The 15,413-nt window shown below is 38.7% G+C and overlaps 1 protein-coding gene across 1 annotated transcript in view; it reads left to right on the top strand.

Moving 5' to 3' along the window:
* Nucleotides 1-2,892: 2,892 nt before the first annotated feature.
* Nucleotides 2,893-15,413, top strand: part of LOC102477618 (olfactory receptor 5V1) — a 27,548-nt gene continuing 15,027 nt past the window's right edge. The window contains exons 1-4 of the mRNA XM_014591085.1: nucleotides 2,893-2,937; nucleotides 3,184-4,112; nucleotides 6,453-6,568; nucleotides 7,060-7,133. Of these exons, the coding sequence (XP_014446571.1) occupies nucleotides 2,893-2,937; nucleotides 3,184-4,112; nucleotides 6,453-6,568; nucleotides 7,060-7,133 (1,164 nt within the window). The remainder of the gene's footprint in view (nucleotides 2,938-3,183; nucleotides 4,113-6,452; nucleotides 6,569-7,059; nucleotides 7,134-15,413) is intronic.

The following is a 15,413-nucleotide window of genomic DNA, read 5'->3' as shown; positions in this document are numbered from 1 at the left end:
ACAGACCTAAAAAACTTCCAACTACAGGTACTTGAAGGCACAGTCAGATGGTAAATTCCTGACTTGACTCAGTAGCTTTGGGAGGCTTTTTAAAGAGTCGAATCTGAAGTCCCCTAAAAAAGGTTGCAGCAAAGCCAATTAAATCAATTAGTATTCTTATGGGGCTTTGTGCAAATAACAGACCAAATTGAGACTAAACTTATTATTTTTTGCAGATAAGTTAGTAAATGCTTCTCTTTGGTAAAAGGGGGGATAGAGAGAGAGAAAAAAAAATGTTTCAGAAAAAAATTACAGTTCACTTGTTAGATTTTTAGCTCTGTCCATATTTGTTTTTTTGAGATTTTACTGTCTACCTACCTACTGTTTGAACAGAATCCTAACCTTTCTTCTGGCTTTAAGTCTTAAGCAAATTTTTTTAAACATTCTTTGATTTTGATTCATTAAAGATAAAACAGCTTGTCTTGAAAAAAATATAATAATAGCAAACTAAATAGTGCAGAAGGGTGGAGAATTGGGGGAAGAAAATCAAGAGAAAAAAAGGCAAAACACTTAACAGATACAAAATTTATATATTGTCTGCTGATGATAATGTGTATGGTAAGGTCTTTGGACTGATATGCAGTGTATTCAAGGTAGCAAAATTCATTTTGTATGCCATAAAGATATACAGTGAATAAATGTAGAAAAATAATAAAATAAAATTTAAAAAAGAAAACAATATACAAAATCACTAAAAATAAGCCGATTCTTTGACACTATCAATATAACTGATAAACATCTACTCAGACTTAAAAAAAAGACACAAATTATAATGTCAGAAATAAAAGACATCAATAATGACCACACATTAAATTAGTAACTATGGAATATACTACAGACTACTCAATGGTTAAAAATTCAAAACACAGGGATCAGCAGATGGCGTAGTGATCATGTCACTGAACTCCCACATAGTTGACCACAGTTCAAGTGCCAGACCCAGCAACTTGGAATTCACACTAGGCATGTGTGCATGCGTGCCCAGGGTCCCAGGTGGAGAATGAAAAAGGGAGGATTGTGGCATGACCATCCCCCCTGGGGGGTGATTTCTCACTTTGTGTCTCTCTCGGTCTCTCTGGTGAGTGCATATACCCTACGGCAAAAATCTCTCTTAAAAATAAATCAAAACATAAATGAGATACATCTTTTTTGAAAGACTCCAAAAATTACCAAAACTCACTCAAGAAGAATTAGATAACATGAATAGTTCTCTGTATGTTTTAAAAATTGAATTTGTAGTTTAATATCTTTCAGAAAAGAAAAATCTAGGCCTATATGTTTTCCTCATTGAATCTGACCAGGAATTTTAGAAAGAATTAATACCAATTCTATACATTCTCTCTTATCATATATAAGAGGAGAGAAAGTTACTTAAACATTTTATATGGTGAACATTACCCTGAAAACAAAACTAGGCAGTCATTACAAGAACACTATGGACCAATATCATCCCTTAAGAATATAGATGCAATAGTCCTCAACAAAATATTAACAAATTTAATTCAGAAATATATATAAATGAAAATACAGCATACTCACTTGAGATCAATCCCAGGAATGCAAGGCTAGTTCAATATTCAACCAGTCAATCAACAAAACTTATCACCTTAACAAACTAAATAGTAAAATACATATATTGATAGGTTGTCAGAAAAATCAAGATGCATTTTTTTGTAGAAAAAAAATATGTCATGACTTTTCCAACAACACAATGTATCAATATATGCAAGAAAATCATTTGAGAAAATTTAATATCTATTCACAATTTTGTAAATAAATAAAGTGGGGGTAGAAGGGAACTCTTTAACTTGGTAAAAAGCATTAAGCACATATAATTTCCCTGTCTCTCCCTGGTCAGTGCAGGTGCCCTCTGAAAAAATATTTTTAAGTCATTAAATTTATTTTGTATTATAGAATAAAATCCAATATTGGGATGAGTGCTCCTGATTTTTAATTTTTGCCAGGTGCATGTGCTCACTAGAGAGAGACAGGGAGAAAGAACGTAATAAAGCATCCTCCAGAGGAAATGGACATGTTGCAGTCCTGTCTCCTCCATCTCTCCCTCGATTTGAGATTTTGAGCATATACACACACATGCTCAGCTTGTTTTTTCAAGTCACTGAGTGTGGGACTCAAATAGCTCAAAGGTCCATTTGGAATTCAGTAATCTTAACCACCACACCAATGCTATTTTAAGCCTATATAGAAGATTAATATTCTTTATACAGAGTCTAGCAAGTGGCATAGTGATTAAGATGCAGGATTCCCACATGGTGTACTACAGTTTGAGTCCCAGACCTGGCAGTTTGCTTTCTCGCTTTCTCTCTTTCTTTGCGTCTCTCTCTGGTGAGTACACATGCCCTGTAGCAAATTTGCCCTGTAGCAAATTACACCAACTGTTGGTCCCACCCTGTAGCAAATTAAAATCATAATTATTATTATAAATAATATTAAACTAATAATTTTAAAGAATTATTTAATTGTACATTTAATTATACATTGAAACACAGTATTTTTCCATAGATGTTTCTTTTATATCTTTCCATATTTTCTTCTTTTTTCCTTTTTCCTTTTTTTTGCAAGAGAAGCAGGTGACAGGGCAATTTGCAGCAGGGTTACACCTTGTCACAGTCCAACTGTCCAGCCTCCCAGTTGGCAAGGACCACAGGCATGTGCTACCATGCCTAGTTTATTAAGGTTAGCCTGGGAATCGAACCTGAGCCTCCTATGCAGCCTCATCCTCCTTGTGCCACTGAGCTGGGTCTCTTAACATAATTTCTTAATTGTCCATTATGAAAATGTATTACTTATAAAAATAAGATATTTACCAAAAAAAGGACCAAATGAAGTACAATGGTAAAGGGCCGATATTTCAGAGCAGTGAGGAATGAGTTTACGGTAACACAGGGATTGATAGTTTGTTGAGAGTTTTGACCAAGTCTTGATTTATTCTTCCCAACGAGGAGCCATACGAAACTTTGAGAGAAGCTGTGGTCTTCCCTAGGACACTCCTGCACACCTCTCCACAATCTAGGCTATTCTATATGCAGCATTACCTGGCATGGCCCTATAAGTTCACAGACCCATTTGAGGTGCTCTCAGCACAGTCACATGATGGTTTCTCTTTTTCTCATTGTTTTGTAGCCGTGGCCAGTTGAAATGAACAATCAAACCTATGTCACTGAATTCATCCTCCTGGGATTTTCCAACCATTCCAACCTACAGGCCTTGTTCTTTTTGATCTTCCTGGTCATTTACCTGACAACTCTGCTGGGAAACATGCTCATAATTGCAGCCACCAGGGTCAGTCCTGCTCTTCACACTCCAATGTATTACTTCCTCAGCAACTTGAGCTTCTTGGACATCTGCTACACATCTACCACCGTTCCCGTCATGCTGGTGAACTTCTTCCGGGAGAAGAAGACCATCTCCTACGAGGGCTGCCTTTCCCAGGTCTTTTTCTTTGTGACATGCGCTGGCACTGAAGGTGTCTTATTGGCTGCTATGGCTTATGATCGCTATGTAGCCATCTGTCGCCCTCTTCAATATCCGGTTCTCATGAGCGTGACAGTGTGTGCGTACTTGGTGGCTGGGTCCTGGCTGTGTGGGCTGGTGAATTCTATGACACACACAGGGCTGACAGCCACACTCAGTCTGTGTGGGCCCAACCAGATCAGCCACTTTCTCTGTGAAGTCCCCTTACTCCTGAAGCTCTCCTGCTCAGACACCTCTGTCAACGAGTCTGTGCTCTACGTGGCCAGCGCCACCATTGGTCTGAGCCCCTGCCTGATTACAGTGGTGTCCTACATTCTCATCATCTCTGCCATCCTGAGGATTCCCTCTGCTGAGGGCCGGAGCAAGGCTTTCTCTACCTGTGCATCCCACCTCACTGTGGTGATTATCTTTTATGGAATGGCCAACTTCAATTATGACAGACCCAGAGAAGGCTATTCCTTGGACATGGACATCCTGGTCTCTGTGCTCTTCTGTATTGTGACCCCCATGTTGAACCCCATCATCTACAGCCTGAGAAATAAGGAGGTCAAAGGTGCCCTCAGGAAGCTGGCTGGCAGGTGTGTGTTTCCTGGCAATAACAGTGTCTAGAGAAATGCCTTCAAACGGGGGCATGCAATCACCTGAAAAATTTCTAAGGGGTTTGCAACAATAGATAGTTTTATAAAGTCTATATCCAGATTCTCATTTCCTATACACCAGCACCTAAAATGGGTCTTCCTCTCTTTTTTCACAGGTACCTTTTTGCTACTTTATAAAGTCAAGGTGTGTCAGATATTTTGTATTGGTCTCCAGCTCCATCTCTATCCATCTATTTTCTCCCCACATCACATGTTCAAAGGCCTAGAAATCTTATTTCCCAGATTCCCTTGCCAACAAGATTTCATTTTAGACTATTCCAGTAAGAGTCCAATGAGACATTAGAAAAAGACGGAATAAAGAAGAAATTGTCTTTGGCTGGTCCTGTAGCTCAGCAGTTAAGGGAGCTGGTCCCCATATGGTTTGAATCCTGGCCCCAGTTGGCTTGTAAATCATGCTAAGGAGCAGCAGGTGGTATGATGGTTAAGACACTGGATTCCTACATGGCCAACCACAGATTCAAGTCCTGGACCTGGAGGCTTGAAAATCACAACAAATAAATAAATAAATACATGCTTAAAAAATAAAAAGGAAAGAAAAACATCCTGACCACATGTGTGCCCATGCCCCTAATCCTGATGGTAAGAAAAAATGGAGAAAAAGAGATTGCAGCATGATCACACCCCATTGGGAGATGCTTACTCTCTTGCTCTCTGTCTCTCTCATGCTCTGGCAATTTGAAAAAAAAAAAAATCAGGTGGGACTGGATGTATGACCTGATGGAATTTGACTATATTGATGACATCAGAGCCAATGAAAAATGTGATAATTAATAGTGTGCAATAACAAAACAGATCATTACAATAGCCCAGAGAGTTGTTTAATCAACTATTATAGGGTGTTTCTGGAGCCATGTTCAGATTCATTATATCCTCATTGTATAGTATTAGTGAGGTGGGAGTACTGGTTATCAGACCCAACATCTGTGCTGGTTCTTATCCAATGCTCATGAAGAATTAGAGATGTGAGCACAGAGAGGAGATAGCAAAGTGGAGTTTATAAAAAGATGGAAGAACATAAGTTCCCAAACAGGGAAGGGTCCCGCATAGGTTGCTGAAGAGGAAGTGGCAACAAGGAGTTTTCATCTAGGGGTCTGAGCAATGGACTGGCCTTCTGATAAGAAAGTGGGCTTTAGAAAATAGTTATATAGTAGTCTGAGTAATTTATTAGCCCATTCTTTGTGAGTTCAGCAGACTTTAGCATTCTGTAGTTCTTATTAGAATATAGTTACTTGGGACCAGCAGTTAGTGTAATGGTTGTATCACTGAATTCCCATGTAGTCAACCACGGTTCGAGTCCCAGATCTGGTGGCTTAAACTCACACTGGGCGTGTGTGTGTGCATGCCCAAGATCCCGAGAGGAGAATGAAAGAGAAGGGATTGCAGGAGGAGCCATCCCCCCTGGGGGGTTATTTCTCACTTTCTGTCTCTCTGGCAACAGAAACTGTGGCCCTTAGCTATGGTGTTTGTTTGTTTATTTGTTGTTTGTTTGTTTTGAGTCCCAATGCAGCTAGCTTTTGGCTGGAAAACTTAACCATTATAACTCTATCTTGGGCCTGTACCCTGTCTGTGTGCTCATTATCTCTATCTCCTACCTTATTAGCAAGGAGTTACAAATTCTTTAGAGACATGTAAAAGAGGTGTCTTTTATACATTAACCAGACCATAGAGGAAAAACACAGAGACTTCATTAAGAAGAAAAACACAGTGGCTTCCTTTCAGGGCCCCCACCTTATCTACCTTTAAGTGGATGGAGTCTAACACCTATCTCATTAGCATGCTAGATGACACTCCCATCATGACAGTTTAGAGTAACCATGGCAATGACTAGACCTATCCTAAAAAGCCAGAAAATAAAGAGGGACAGTGATTCCAGAAAAGCTACTACCTTTTTCTCAGAAAAGTTATGAATAAACCACTCCCTAATTAGGCAGGCATCAAGCCAAGCCACATAACCCGACACCCAATGAAGTCTGTGACTGCCCTGCCTATGGAGAAGCCCTTCCAGCTTTCCCATCAAAGAACAGTTTGCTGCTTCCTCTCAGAGGAAGGAATGAAACATGCTGCTTCACCTGTAGAGTAGTCCACTATGTATACTTTCCTTAATAAATTTGCTTTCAGTCTACCTCAATGGTTCACTTTTGAATTTTTTTCTTGCATGGAGCCAAGGACCCTCACATCCTGGGTAGAGACTCCCACAAATGGAGTCTCTCCAGCAATACCAGCATCCTGGAATGGCTCTGTGATTGCTGTTCTTCGTAGGCTAGATTATACAGTGGGAACTATGATTACTAAATCAGGAAACCTAAATGCAATGAAAGTATTTGGATCTTGGGTGGCAGAGGTCAAGGTGTCAGCGTTCAACCACCAAAGGCAAGGTGAGTTTGGTTACTGTGATGGACAGCAGGGTCAAAGTAGCAATCAGAATAGTCTGACTTGTGCAGATCTATAATTCCGGCTAGTTAATCGTAGTGTCTCTAGCAGTGAAATAGACAGAAAGTCTCCCAAATGCTTACTTGATCTGTATAAGCAGAAAAGTTCTAGGTCAAGTGAACAAAACTCTAAAATGAATTATAAAAACAGAGTTGTGGCCCCTCAATCAAGTTCCAGACTTGATCCAGTTTAAAGACCGTGAATGGAGGTGAAGTTAAAGAACCCCAGTACACTGCCAAAATTTTTATATAGTTAAATATATACTACTAGACACTTATTGAACTAACACTGATTTCAGGTGACCCAAAACATTACTGTGGTCCATGAGTCAGTAGAGGCGCTTATGGAGGACAAGTGATTAATGAAGTTTTAGTCCACATCCATCTGACAGTGACCCCAGTGTGTTCCTGAACCCTTCTTGTTGTTATTTCCCCAGTTCTGGAATGTAAAATTGGAATAGATGTACTTAGCAGCTGGCAGAACCCGCACATTGGCTCCCTGGCCAGTGGAGTGAGGGTTATTATAGCAGGAATCCATTACTATAGAAAACATCTGACTTGTCTCTGCCTAGGGAATTAGTGAGCCAAAAGCAAGACTTCATTCTTGGAGGAAGTGCAGAGGTTACTGTCACCTTCAAGAATTTGAAAGATGCAAGGATGGTGATTCTTTGGACTTACTCATCCAACTTGCCTATTTGTTCTTTGCAGAAGATAGATTGAGGTAACATTTGGGTGTTACTCTGGCTCACTTACTGAGTGACCCAAAAAGCTGCCAGTTTTGAGTGAGGCCTGGAGTAAGAGAAGGCTCTGCAACAAGTCCAGGTTGCCATTCATGCTGTTCTGCCACTCAAACCATATGATGCAGCAGATCCAATGGTTCTTGAAGTGGAAGTGGCAGATAGAAACGCTGTTTGGAGTCTTTTCCAGGACATAACAGATAATGAAGATTATAGCAGCCATGTATAATTCCTTTCTTTTTTGCAATACATGTATATACACTAACTAGTAAATTTTTTTCCTTCTCAAAATTGCTGTTCTTTATAAAGGCTTTTGGTGAGTGCCTAACTTAATTATTATTATATTATTATTTGATTACAGGATATCTAGATAGAATTGTGACTAAACCAGGAACAGAAAGAAGAAGAGAAAAAGAGAGAGAGAGAGAGAGATATGGAGAGAGAGAGAAATATATGACTGGTGAGTCTTGGGACTCTGTTTTGGAAAGTGATAGAATATGTCTTTGTGTGAGGAACAATTGTTTTATGTTAAGTAGAAGTACTACATTATTATTGTTTAGAAATTTAAGTTGGAGTTTAAGAATGTATGCATATGCAGATAAGCCAAAGGGATAAATTACACACAGATCTGTATGTTAGTAATCTGCATCATTGTCACCATTCTGTGCTTTCCTCTGAATCATAGTCTGAAATTACAGTTCTCAATACTCCCTTGCTAAAAGAGTTCTAGGATAACTTCAGCCTTTGGAAATGTAAATGCCAATTTTGAAATCGGAAGGGAGGGAAATAAACTTTTGTCTGACCCTGACAGTGATAATAACTGTAGACTATAACACAGTTCTTGCAGTGATCTTAACTACAAAGATGAAATCAAATGAGCTTTGGCAAAGATGAAAGCATCTTACATTTCTTGATCTCTTGGATAATACCCTTTCCTTCCCACTTGCGTTCTGTCAACATTCTCAAAATTTGTAGACTTAAAATCTCTGTAACAAATGCGGGACCAGCAGGTGGCATGGTGGTTAAAGTGCTGGACACTCCCACATGGCTGACCAGTGTTCAAGTCCCTGGACCTGGTGGCTTGCTTTCTCACTTTCCCTTTCTCTATCTCTGTCTCTCTCTGGTCAAATTTGTTAAAAAAATGAATGAATAAATAAAAATAAATAAATAAAATTTTTAAAAATCTCTGTAACAAAAGTTTTTCTTTTTTCTTTTTTTAATTATTTCTATTTTTATTTGCCAGGTGGCATATGTGGTCTCCAGAAAGAGACAGAGAAAAGCATCACCCCATCATGGGACATGATCAAACATAATTCCATCTCCTCTCTTTCTCCATCCAATTAGAACTTGGGACAAACACACGTACCCAGCATGTTTTTCAGGTAACAAGGCTGCAGATTCAAATCATGGTCTGCCATATGGGATGCAGTTTTATTAACCACTAGGCAACAGGGCTGACCCTGTATTAAATGTCTTTCTATTTAAAATATCAAGAGAATCTTCTGTTTTCCTCACTGAACCCTGAGTAGGCCTTTCATAAAAGGCCTCATATAAAAGGTCTATTCTGACTATTTCTAAATATTACTATGTTATATTATCCTCAGAGTGTAGAAACCTCTTTAGATTATAGTAAAAGAAACAGACTTATTGATAACAATGACAGAAATACCATTAAATAATTGAGGACCAAATTCTTTAGGGAATTAAATAGTTCCTAGTTCTCAGCTTTCAACAAAATTGGAAGACCTAGTTTAGCAGTCAGCTGATAGATTACATTTATATTTACTCAGATATTTACTATTTCTGATGACTTTCACTATTTCTTAAAGATTAAAAATTTCATATAGGTATCATTTCCCTTGAGCCTGAAGAAACTTGTTTAGTATTTCCTGTGATACAATTGTTCTAGCAACATATTCTCTTAGTTTTCTTTTATCTAAAATTGCCTTTATTTTACCTTGATTCCAGAATATATTTGGTAAATACGGAATTATAGGTTGACAACCTTTTTCTTTCACCAACTTTAAAAATGTTCCACCATCTTCTGACCTATATTGTTTACAATAAAAAAAGAAAGTTGATAAAAATACAAATTTTGTTGGTGCCCTGGCTATAATGGGTCATTATTTTTTAAAGAATTATTTTATTTAACTTTATTTATTATTATTATTATCATTATTATTTTCCAGTTTTATCAGAAAGAGACAGAGAGAAAGAGGAAGTGAGAAAGCAAGCCACCAGGTCCGAGACTTGAACAATGGTAGGCCATGTGGGAGTCCAGCACCTTTAACCACCATGCCACTTGCCGGCCCCAGTCATTATTTTTTAATTGCTTCAGAGGTATTCTCTTTATCTGTGCTTTTCATTTCCATTGTATTTATCTTGCTTGAAATTTACTAAAATTCTTTTTTATTTTATTCATGATAGCACATGCATGCTCATGAGCAAGAGAATGAGAGATAGATAAATCCTTGATGGGGTCTCATTACTGTTACTCTGCAATCTCCTTCTCCCAACCCTCCAGCTCATCAGGCTTCAAGGCACATGTATGCATATCCATGTGTTTTAGTTTGACTGGGCCAGGGATCTGAACCTGTGGACAGACATATGGTTTACAGCACTGCAGTTCACTACACTACCAACTGAGCCACCAAAGCTGGGTCAAAATTCGCTGAAATTCACCAAATTTGGAAAGTTTTGGTCATTATATACTTTTTATACTTTTACCTCACATTTGGTCTTTTCTTGCCATTTAAAATCCTCTCTCTCTCCTCCACACAAATATACACACACACACGTCTCCAAAAACTTCATGGAAAATGTGTATTGTGTAAAAATTATGTGTGGATTTGAAAGTGTTTTGTAGAGGACCAGCAGTTAGCGTAATGGCTATGTTGCTGGACTCCCATGTAGTCAACCACAGTTCAAGTCCTGGACCCGGTGGCTTAAACTCACACCGGGCGCGTGTGCATGCGTGCCCAAGATCCCTAGAGGAGAATGGAGGAGAAGGGATTGCGACATGGCCATCCCCCCGGGGGGTGATTTCTTGCTTTCTGTCTCTCTGTCTCTGTCTGTTTGGCAAGTGCACGCGCCCTATAGCAAAAACCTCTCCCCCCGAAAAAGAAAGTGTTTTGTACAAAAATAACATTATACTTTAACTCCATCTTTCTACAAAATTTGAAGTTCCCTCATGTGTACGTGTGTGTGTGTGTGTGTGTGTGTGAGTGTGTGTGTGTATGTTAGACCATTTGATATTACCTTGGAGATACTTGCAGCTCTGTTTATTTTTTTATAATTTTCTTCCTCTTGACTTTTCAGCTTGGATAATTTGAAGCTTTTCTTCTGTAATTCCCAAATTCCCATTTTTCTCATTTTTCTTTCTTTTTTCTTTTTTCTCAGAGGGCATGTGCGCTCACCAGAGAAAGATAGAAAAACATGGAGAGAGGAAGAGGGGAGAGCACCTGCCATGCAGAATGGTCATGCCATAATCTGTTCTCCCCCATCTCTCCCTTCTTTCAGGATTTTGGGCACACATACCCACATGTCCAATGTGTTTCTCAAGGTGCCAGGTCTGGGGCTCAAACCACATGGTTGGTCATGCGGAATCCTGCTGCCTTAACCACCAGGTCATAGAGTTGACCCCAGTGATTTTCCTTAAGTGTTACATCTTTCAGTTCTTGAATTTCATTTGCTTTCAAAAACCTACCTTCTATTTTTCTCCTGCACTTTTCTTGTTCTAGTCCATTCTGTTACTGGTATCAGAAATGCCTGAGTCTGAATAATTTAAGCAAATAGAAGTTTATTTTAGCTCATAGTTTTGGAGACCTAAGGTCAAAGGGCCACATCTGGTGAGCGTTTTCTTGCTGTTGGATCATATGAAGCAGAACAGGAGCACACATATCTATGCTTGTGTATCTCTGTCTCATTCTCTCTCCTTATATATCCACCAGTATTAAGTTATGGGGACCCTACCCTGATGCCTAATCATATCCCAAAAGTCCTATCTTTTAACACCAGAGTCAAATTAAGTTTCTTCTCAGCACCTTCACAATACAATCAAGTTCTAGTACGTGAAATTTTGGGGGATACATTCAAACTATAGTCCTTCTTATCTTTTCATTCATTATGAGTATATTTCTCTTTATGTCATTGAGTATAATCATAAGAGTTGCTTTAAAATTCTCATTGGCTAAGTCCAACATTGGATCATCTCAGGGTTAGTTTTTTCTTGATAATGGGTTACACACTACTATTTCTTCGTATGTTTAGTAATTCTGGTTCATCTTGAATATTGTATTATATTGTGGAGACTCTTAATTTTTTATGTATATATTCCCCTGTAGGGTGTTGATTTTTGTTGTTGTTGTCGTTCTTGCTGGTTTAGCAGAAAATTACCATGGTTTGATTCAAACTGTAAATTCTGTCTTTTGGCAGCAGCTCAAATATCAATTAAGTTCTTTTATTTTTAGTTAAGCTCTTGGACTCTTGCCTGCACAAAGTGGAGTTTACACACAGAATCTTAAGACGCCTCCTGTCCTCTCTCTTTTCCAGGATTCTTCTCTCACTTTCTAATGACCGTAGTTATTCTTAACTCTACAGGCCAGAAAGGCTATGGGTTTTCTGTCAGAATTTTAGCCATCCCAAATAGTGACAAGTGAAGTTTGTTCGCAGGTTGAAAATTGTAAAAAGTAAAATATAAGGGACCAGCAGTTGGTGTAACGGCTATGTTGCTGGACTCCCATGTAGTTGACCACAGTTCGATCCCTAACCCAGGGGCTTAAACTTACGCCAAGCGCATGAGCATGAGTGCCCAAGATCCCAAGAGGAGAATGGAGAAGGGATTGCAGCATGGCCATCCCCCCAGGAGGGTGATTTCTCGCTTTCTGTCTCTCTGTCTCTCTTGTCTTTCTGGCAAGTGCACACGCCCTATAGCAAAAACCTCTCCAAAAAAAAAGAAATAATAATAATAAAAAGTCAAACTTTAAAAAATTATAAGATAGAGTAGTCCCACTTTGAGGCTAATACAAATAATGTTGTTATTTACATTTATGTACAAATTTTTGCTTGGACATATTTTTATTTCTTTTGGGGACATACCTGGGAGTGAAATTTCTGAGTCATATCCTTTTGAAGAACTGCCAGGCTGTTTTCCAAAGCAGCTAAACCATTCTACTTCCCATTAGCAATGCATAAGGACTCCAGTTCCTCCCCATCCTCACCAATACTTATTCTCTCTCTCTCTCTCTCTCTCTCTCTCTCTCTCTCTCTCTCTCTTTTTTTTATTATTGCCTCTCTAGTGGATATGAACTGATATCTCATCATAGCTTTGTTTTACATTCATCTGATGGTTAAGGATGTTGAGTCTCTTTTCATGTACTTATTGGCCTTTTATATATCTTCTTTCTTATGTTTGCTAATATTTTCTCCCAGTCTGTGTATCATCCTTTCACTTTTTTTATGTCAGAGGATGTGTTATATGTTCATACATTTGAGAGAGAGATAGGGAGAGAACACATGCCTCAATGGGGTCCGGTCATACCACAATCGTTTTTTCCTCCATTTCTCCATCTTGTCAGGATCCTAGACACCTGCACACATGCCCAGCAGGTTTTCTAAGTCACTGGGGCCAGGATTCAAATTGCAGTCAGTTATATGGGATCTGGGTTCCTCTGCCCAGAACTTAACTGTTGTGCTATAGGACTGGCCTTCTTTTCACTTTTTTGATGATGTCTCTTGATGCTCAAAATATTTTAATTTTATGAAGTCAAATTTATCTATTTATTCTCTTGTTGTATGTGCTTTCAATGTCATGGGAAATTACTAAGAAATTATTGCCTCATCTAAGATCATGAAAATTTATTTTATTTCTGCTTCTTCTAATCTTCACTCTTTTTTTTTTTTTTTTTTTTAATTTTCCTGAGGGTGCATACACTTGCCATAGAAAGACAGAGAAAAAGGGAGAGGAGAAAGCACCTTTCCTCTATCTCTCCCTCCTTTCAGGATTTTGGACATGCATGTCATACTCGGTGTGTTTCTCAAGCTTCTGGAGTCGTCAAAGATGATAAGTTTGGTTAGGCAGGTATAGATCAAGGAACTAGCTTAGAACACAAAAAAATCTTTAAGGGACTATATGAGACTATAAGGGACTGTCTTCAAAACAATTCCCAGTGGCATGAGACCTGCAAGAAACAAGAATGAGGAACAAAACAAAAATTACCAGGTCACAGGAAAAAAAAAGGGCATACGTTTTAGATGAACAAAGAGTCTAAAACAGGATAAAAGGGAACCCTGTGAGTGAAGGAGACAGTTCCTACTTGCCTGTCTTGGCACAGGCCTGTTCTGTCTGTGGAATGTATCTCTACCTCCCTCAGCAAACCTTGTGCTTAGTTTATTTTCTTGTTCCTTAATTCGTAGCTGTGACAGGGAGACACAGAGTGCATATTTCTCAAGCTCACATATCACAATCGGCCATGTGGAATCCAGTCAGCTTCACCACCATGCCACCAGCTGACCCTATAGTTTTAACATTTACATTTAGATCTAGGATCTCTTCTAAGGTAGCTTTGTGTATTGTATTAATGAATCTTACAAATGAGATTTTGTAAACAAAATCTGTTTTTGAACTGGGAACTGCCTGTAACACACAATCTTTTGAATAATGCAAGGTTCACTTTGATGTTAATGGTGATGCATGGGAATATGCCAAACAACTACCTTGATGCTTTTGTTTTGGGGAGCAAGTAAGGGAGATGATTCATCCCAAAATCTACTACTAATAATATGTATTATTAAAAGAAACATTTTTAGGTTCAGATTAAAAAAAGAACTAGTTGGGCAACAGAAGTTAAATTTCACTATAGTGTTTCTGTTTCGGATGCCTGTTGGCTATGCCAAGATTTCATACGATTTATATGCCTGCGTTATGATGCTTCCAAGGTCTCCTAATAAGCTCTGATGCTCCTTAGTGAGCATAAATGGCATAAATTATTAATGGTGTCTACATTTTGACATCTAAATCTGATACCATCAGATGTTTCTGGCCTGGCTTTCTTGCAGCAAAACATTGCAAGATGATCCAAGTCTACTGGCTTCCCTCTATCCTGGGGGAAGCCCTGAAGAGCTGCTTTGGTTCCCTCTTTTTCTTTTCTTATATTCCTGAGGCAGCTGGTGTTAGTACCACGTCAGGGGCAATGGCAAGCAGACTCTCAGGGGGACTAGGGGCTGCAGGAAGATATGGGGAAGACAGAGAGCACAGCAACTGGGAAAACAGTTTGAATCAGAGTGTGGGTTGTTGCTAACAGTGTTACATTTGTTTGTTTGTTTGTTTTTAAGATAAGATAATCATTTTTTAAAAGGAAGAAATGAACAAATAAACTTAAAATACATACATCAGTGTATATATTACATATAAAAATTGTATACACATATTACATATCATGGGGTTTGTTTGTTTGTTTGTTTTTTAGAACATCTTAAATTTTTAATCCTTTCTTTACAGGTTACCTAGACCACTTTTGATTAAGAAAACTGTAGAAAGTTAGTAACTGCCACAAGTGAACACCAGGAGGCGTGTCAATTTTCCACAGAGTCCTGCCTTGCGGGGTATCTGATGCACTGCTCGGGGTCTCTGCTCACACTTGCTGGAATCAACTGTGGCAGATTTTAGTCCACAGGTTGCTTTTCCCCATATGTCTTTGTAAACTCTTCAGAGTTCTTACAGAATTTTTTAGGGTCCTTAGAGTATTCTTCAGCTAGGTCAACCCGGAGGGGGTGCTCGGGCTGGGGGTCGTTCACCAGTGCTATGAGGGACTGGATTACTTGGTCGGTTTTGGTGGCTGGCTTCCAGTTTTCAGCACTAATTACAGGCAGACAGACCTGCCCCTTTTTTTTTTATTTTAAATTTATTCATTTTCTACATTAATTCACTATATACCATCACAACACACAAATGAATTTTCCATCCAAAATACACTGTGCATTGGCTCAGTCAAGCACATCAACATACATGTTCTCAGCAAATAATTTTCCAATTCTTATGTCCTGCATACCTTGCC

Source organism: Tupaia chinensis, unplaced genomic scaffold, assembly GCF_000334495.1.
Source record: "Tupaia chinensis unplaced genomic scaffold, TupChi_1.0 Scaffold000529_1, whole genome shotgun sequence".
NCBI lineage: Eukaryota > Metazoa > Chordata > Mammalia > Scandentia > Tupaiidae > Tupaia > Tupaia belangeri.
The sequence above is the reverse complement of the archived record's forward strand: the minus strand, read 5'-3'. Positions and strand labels throughout refer to the sequence as shown.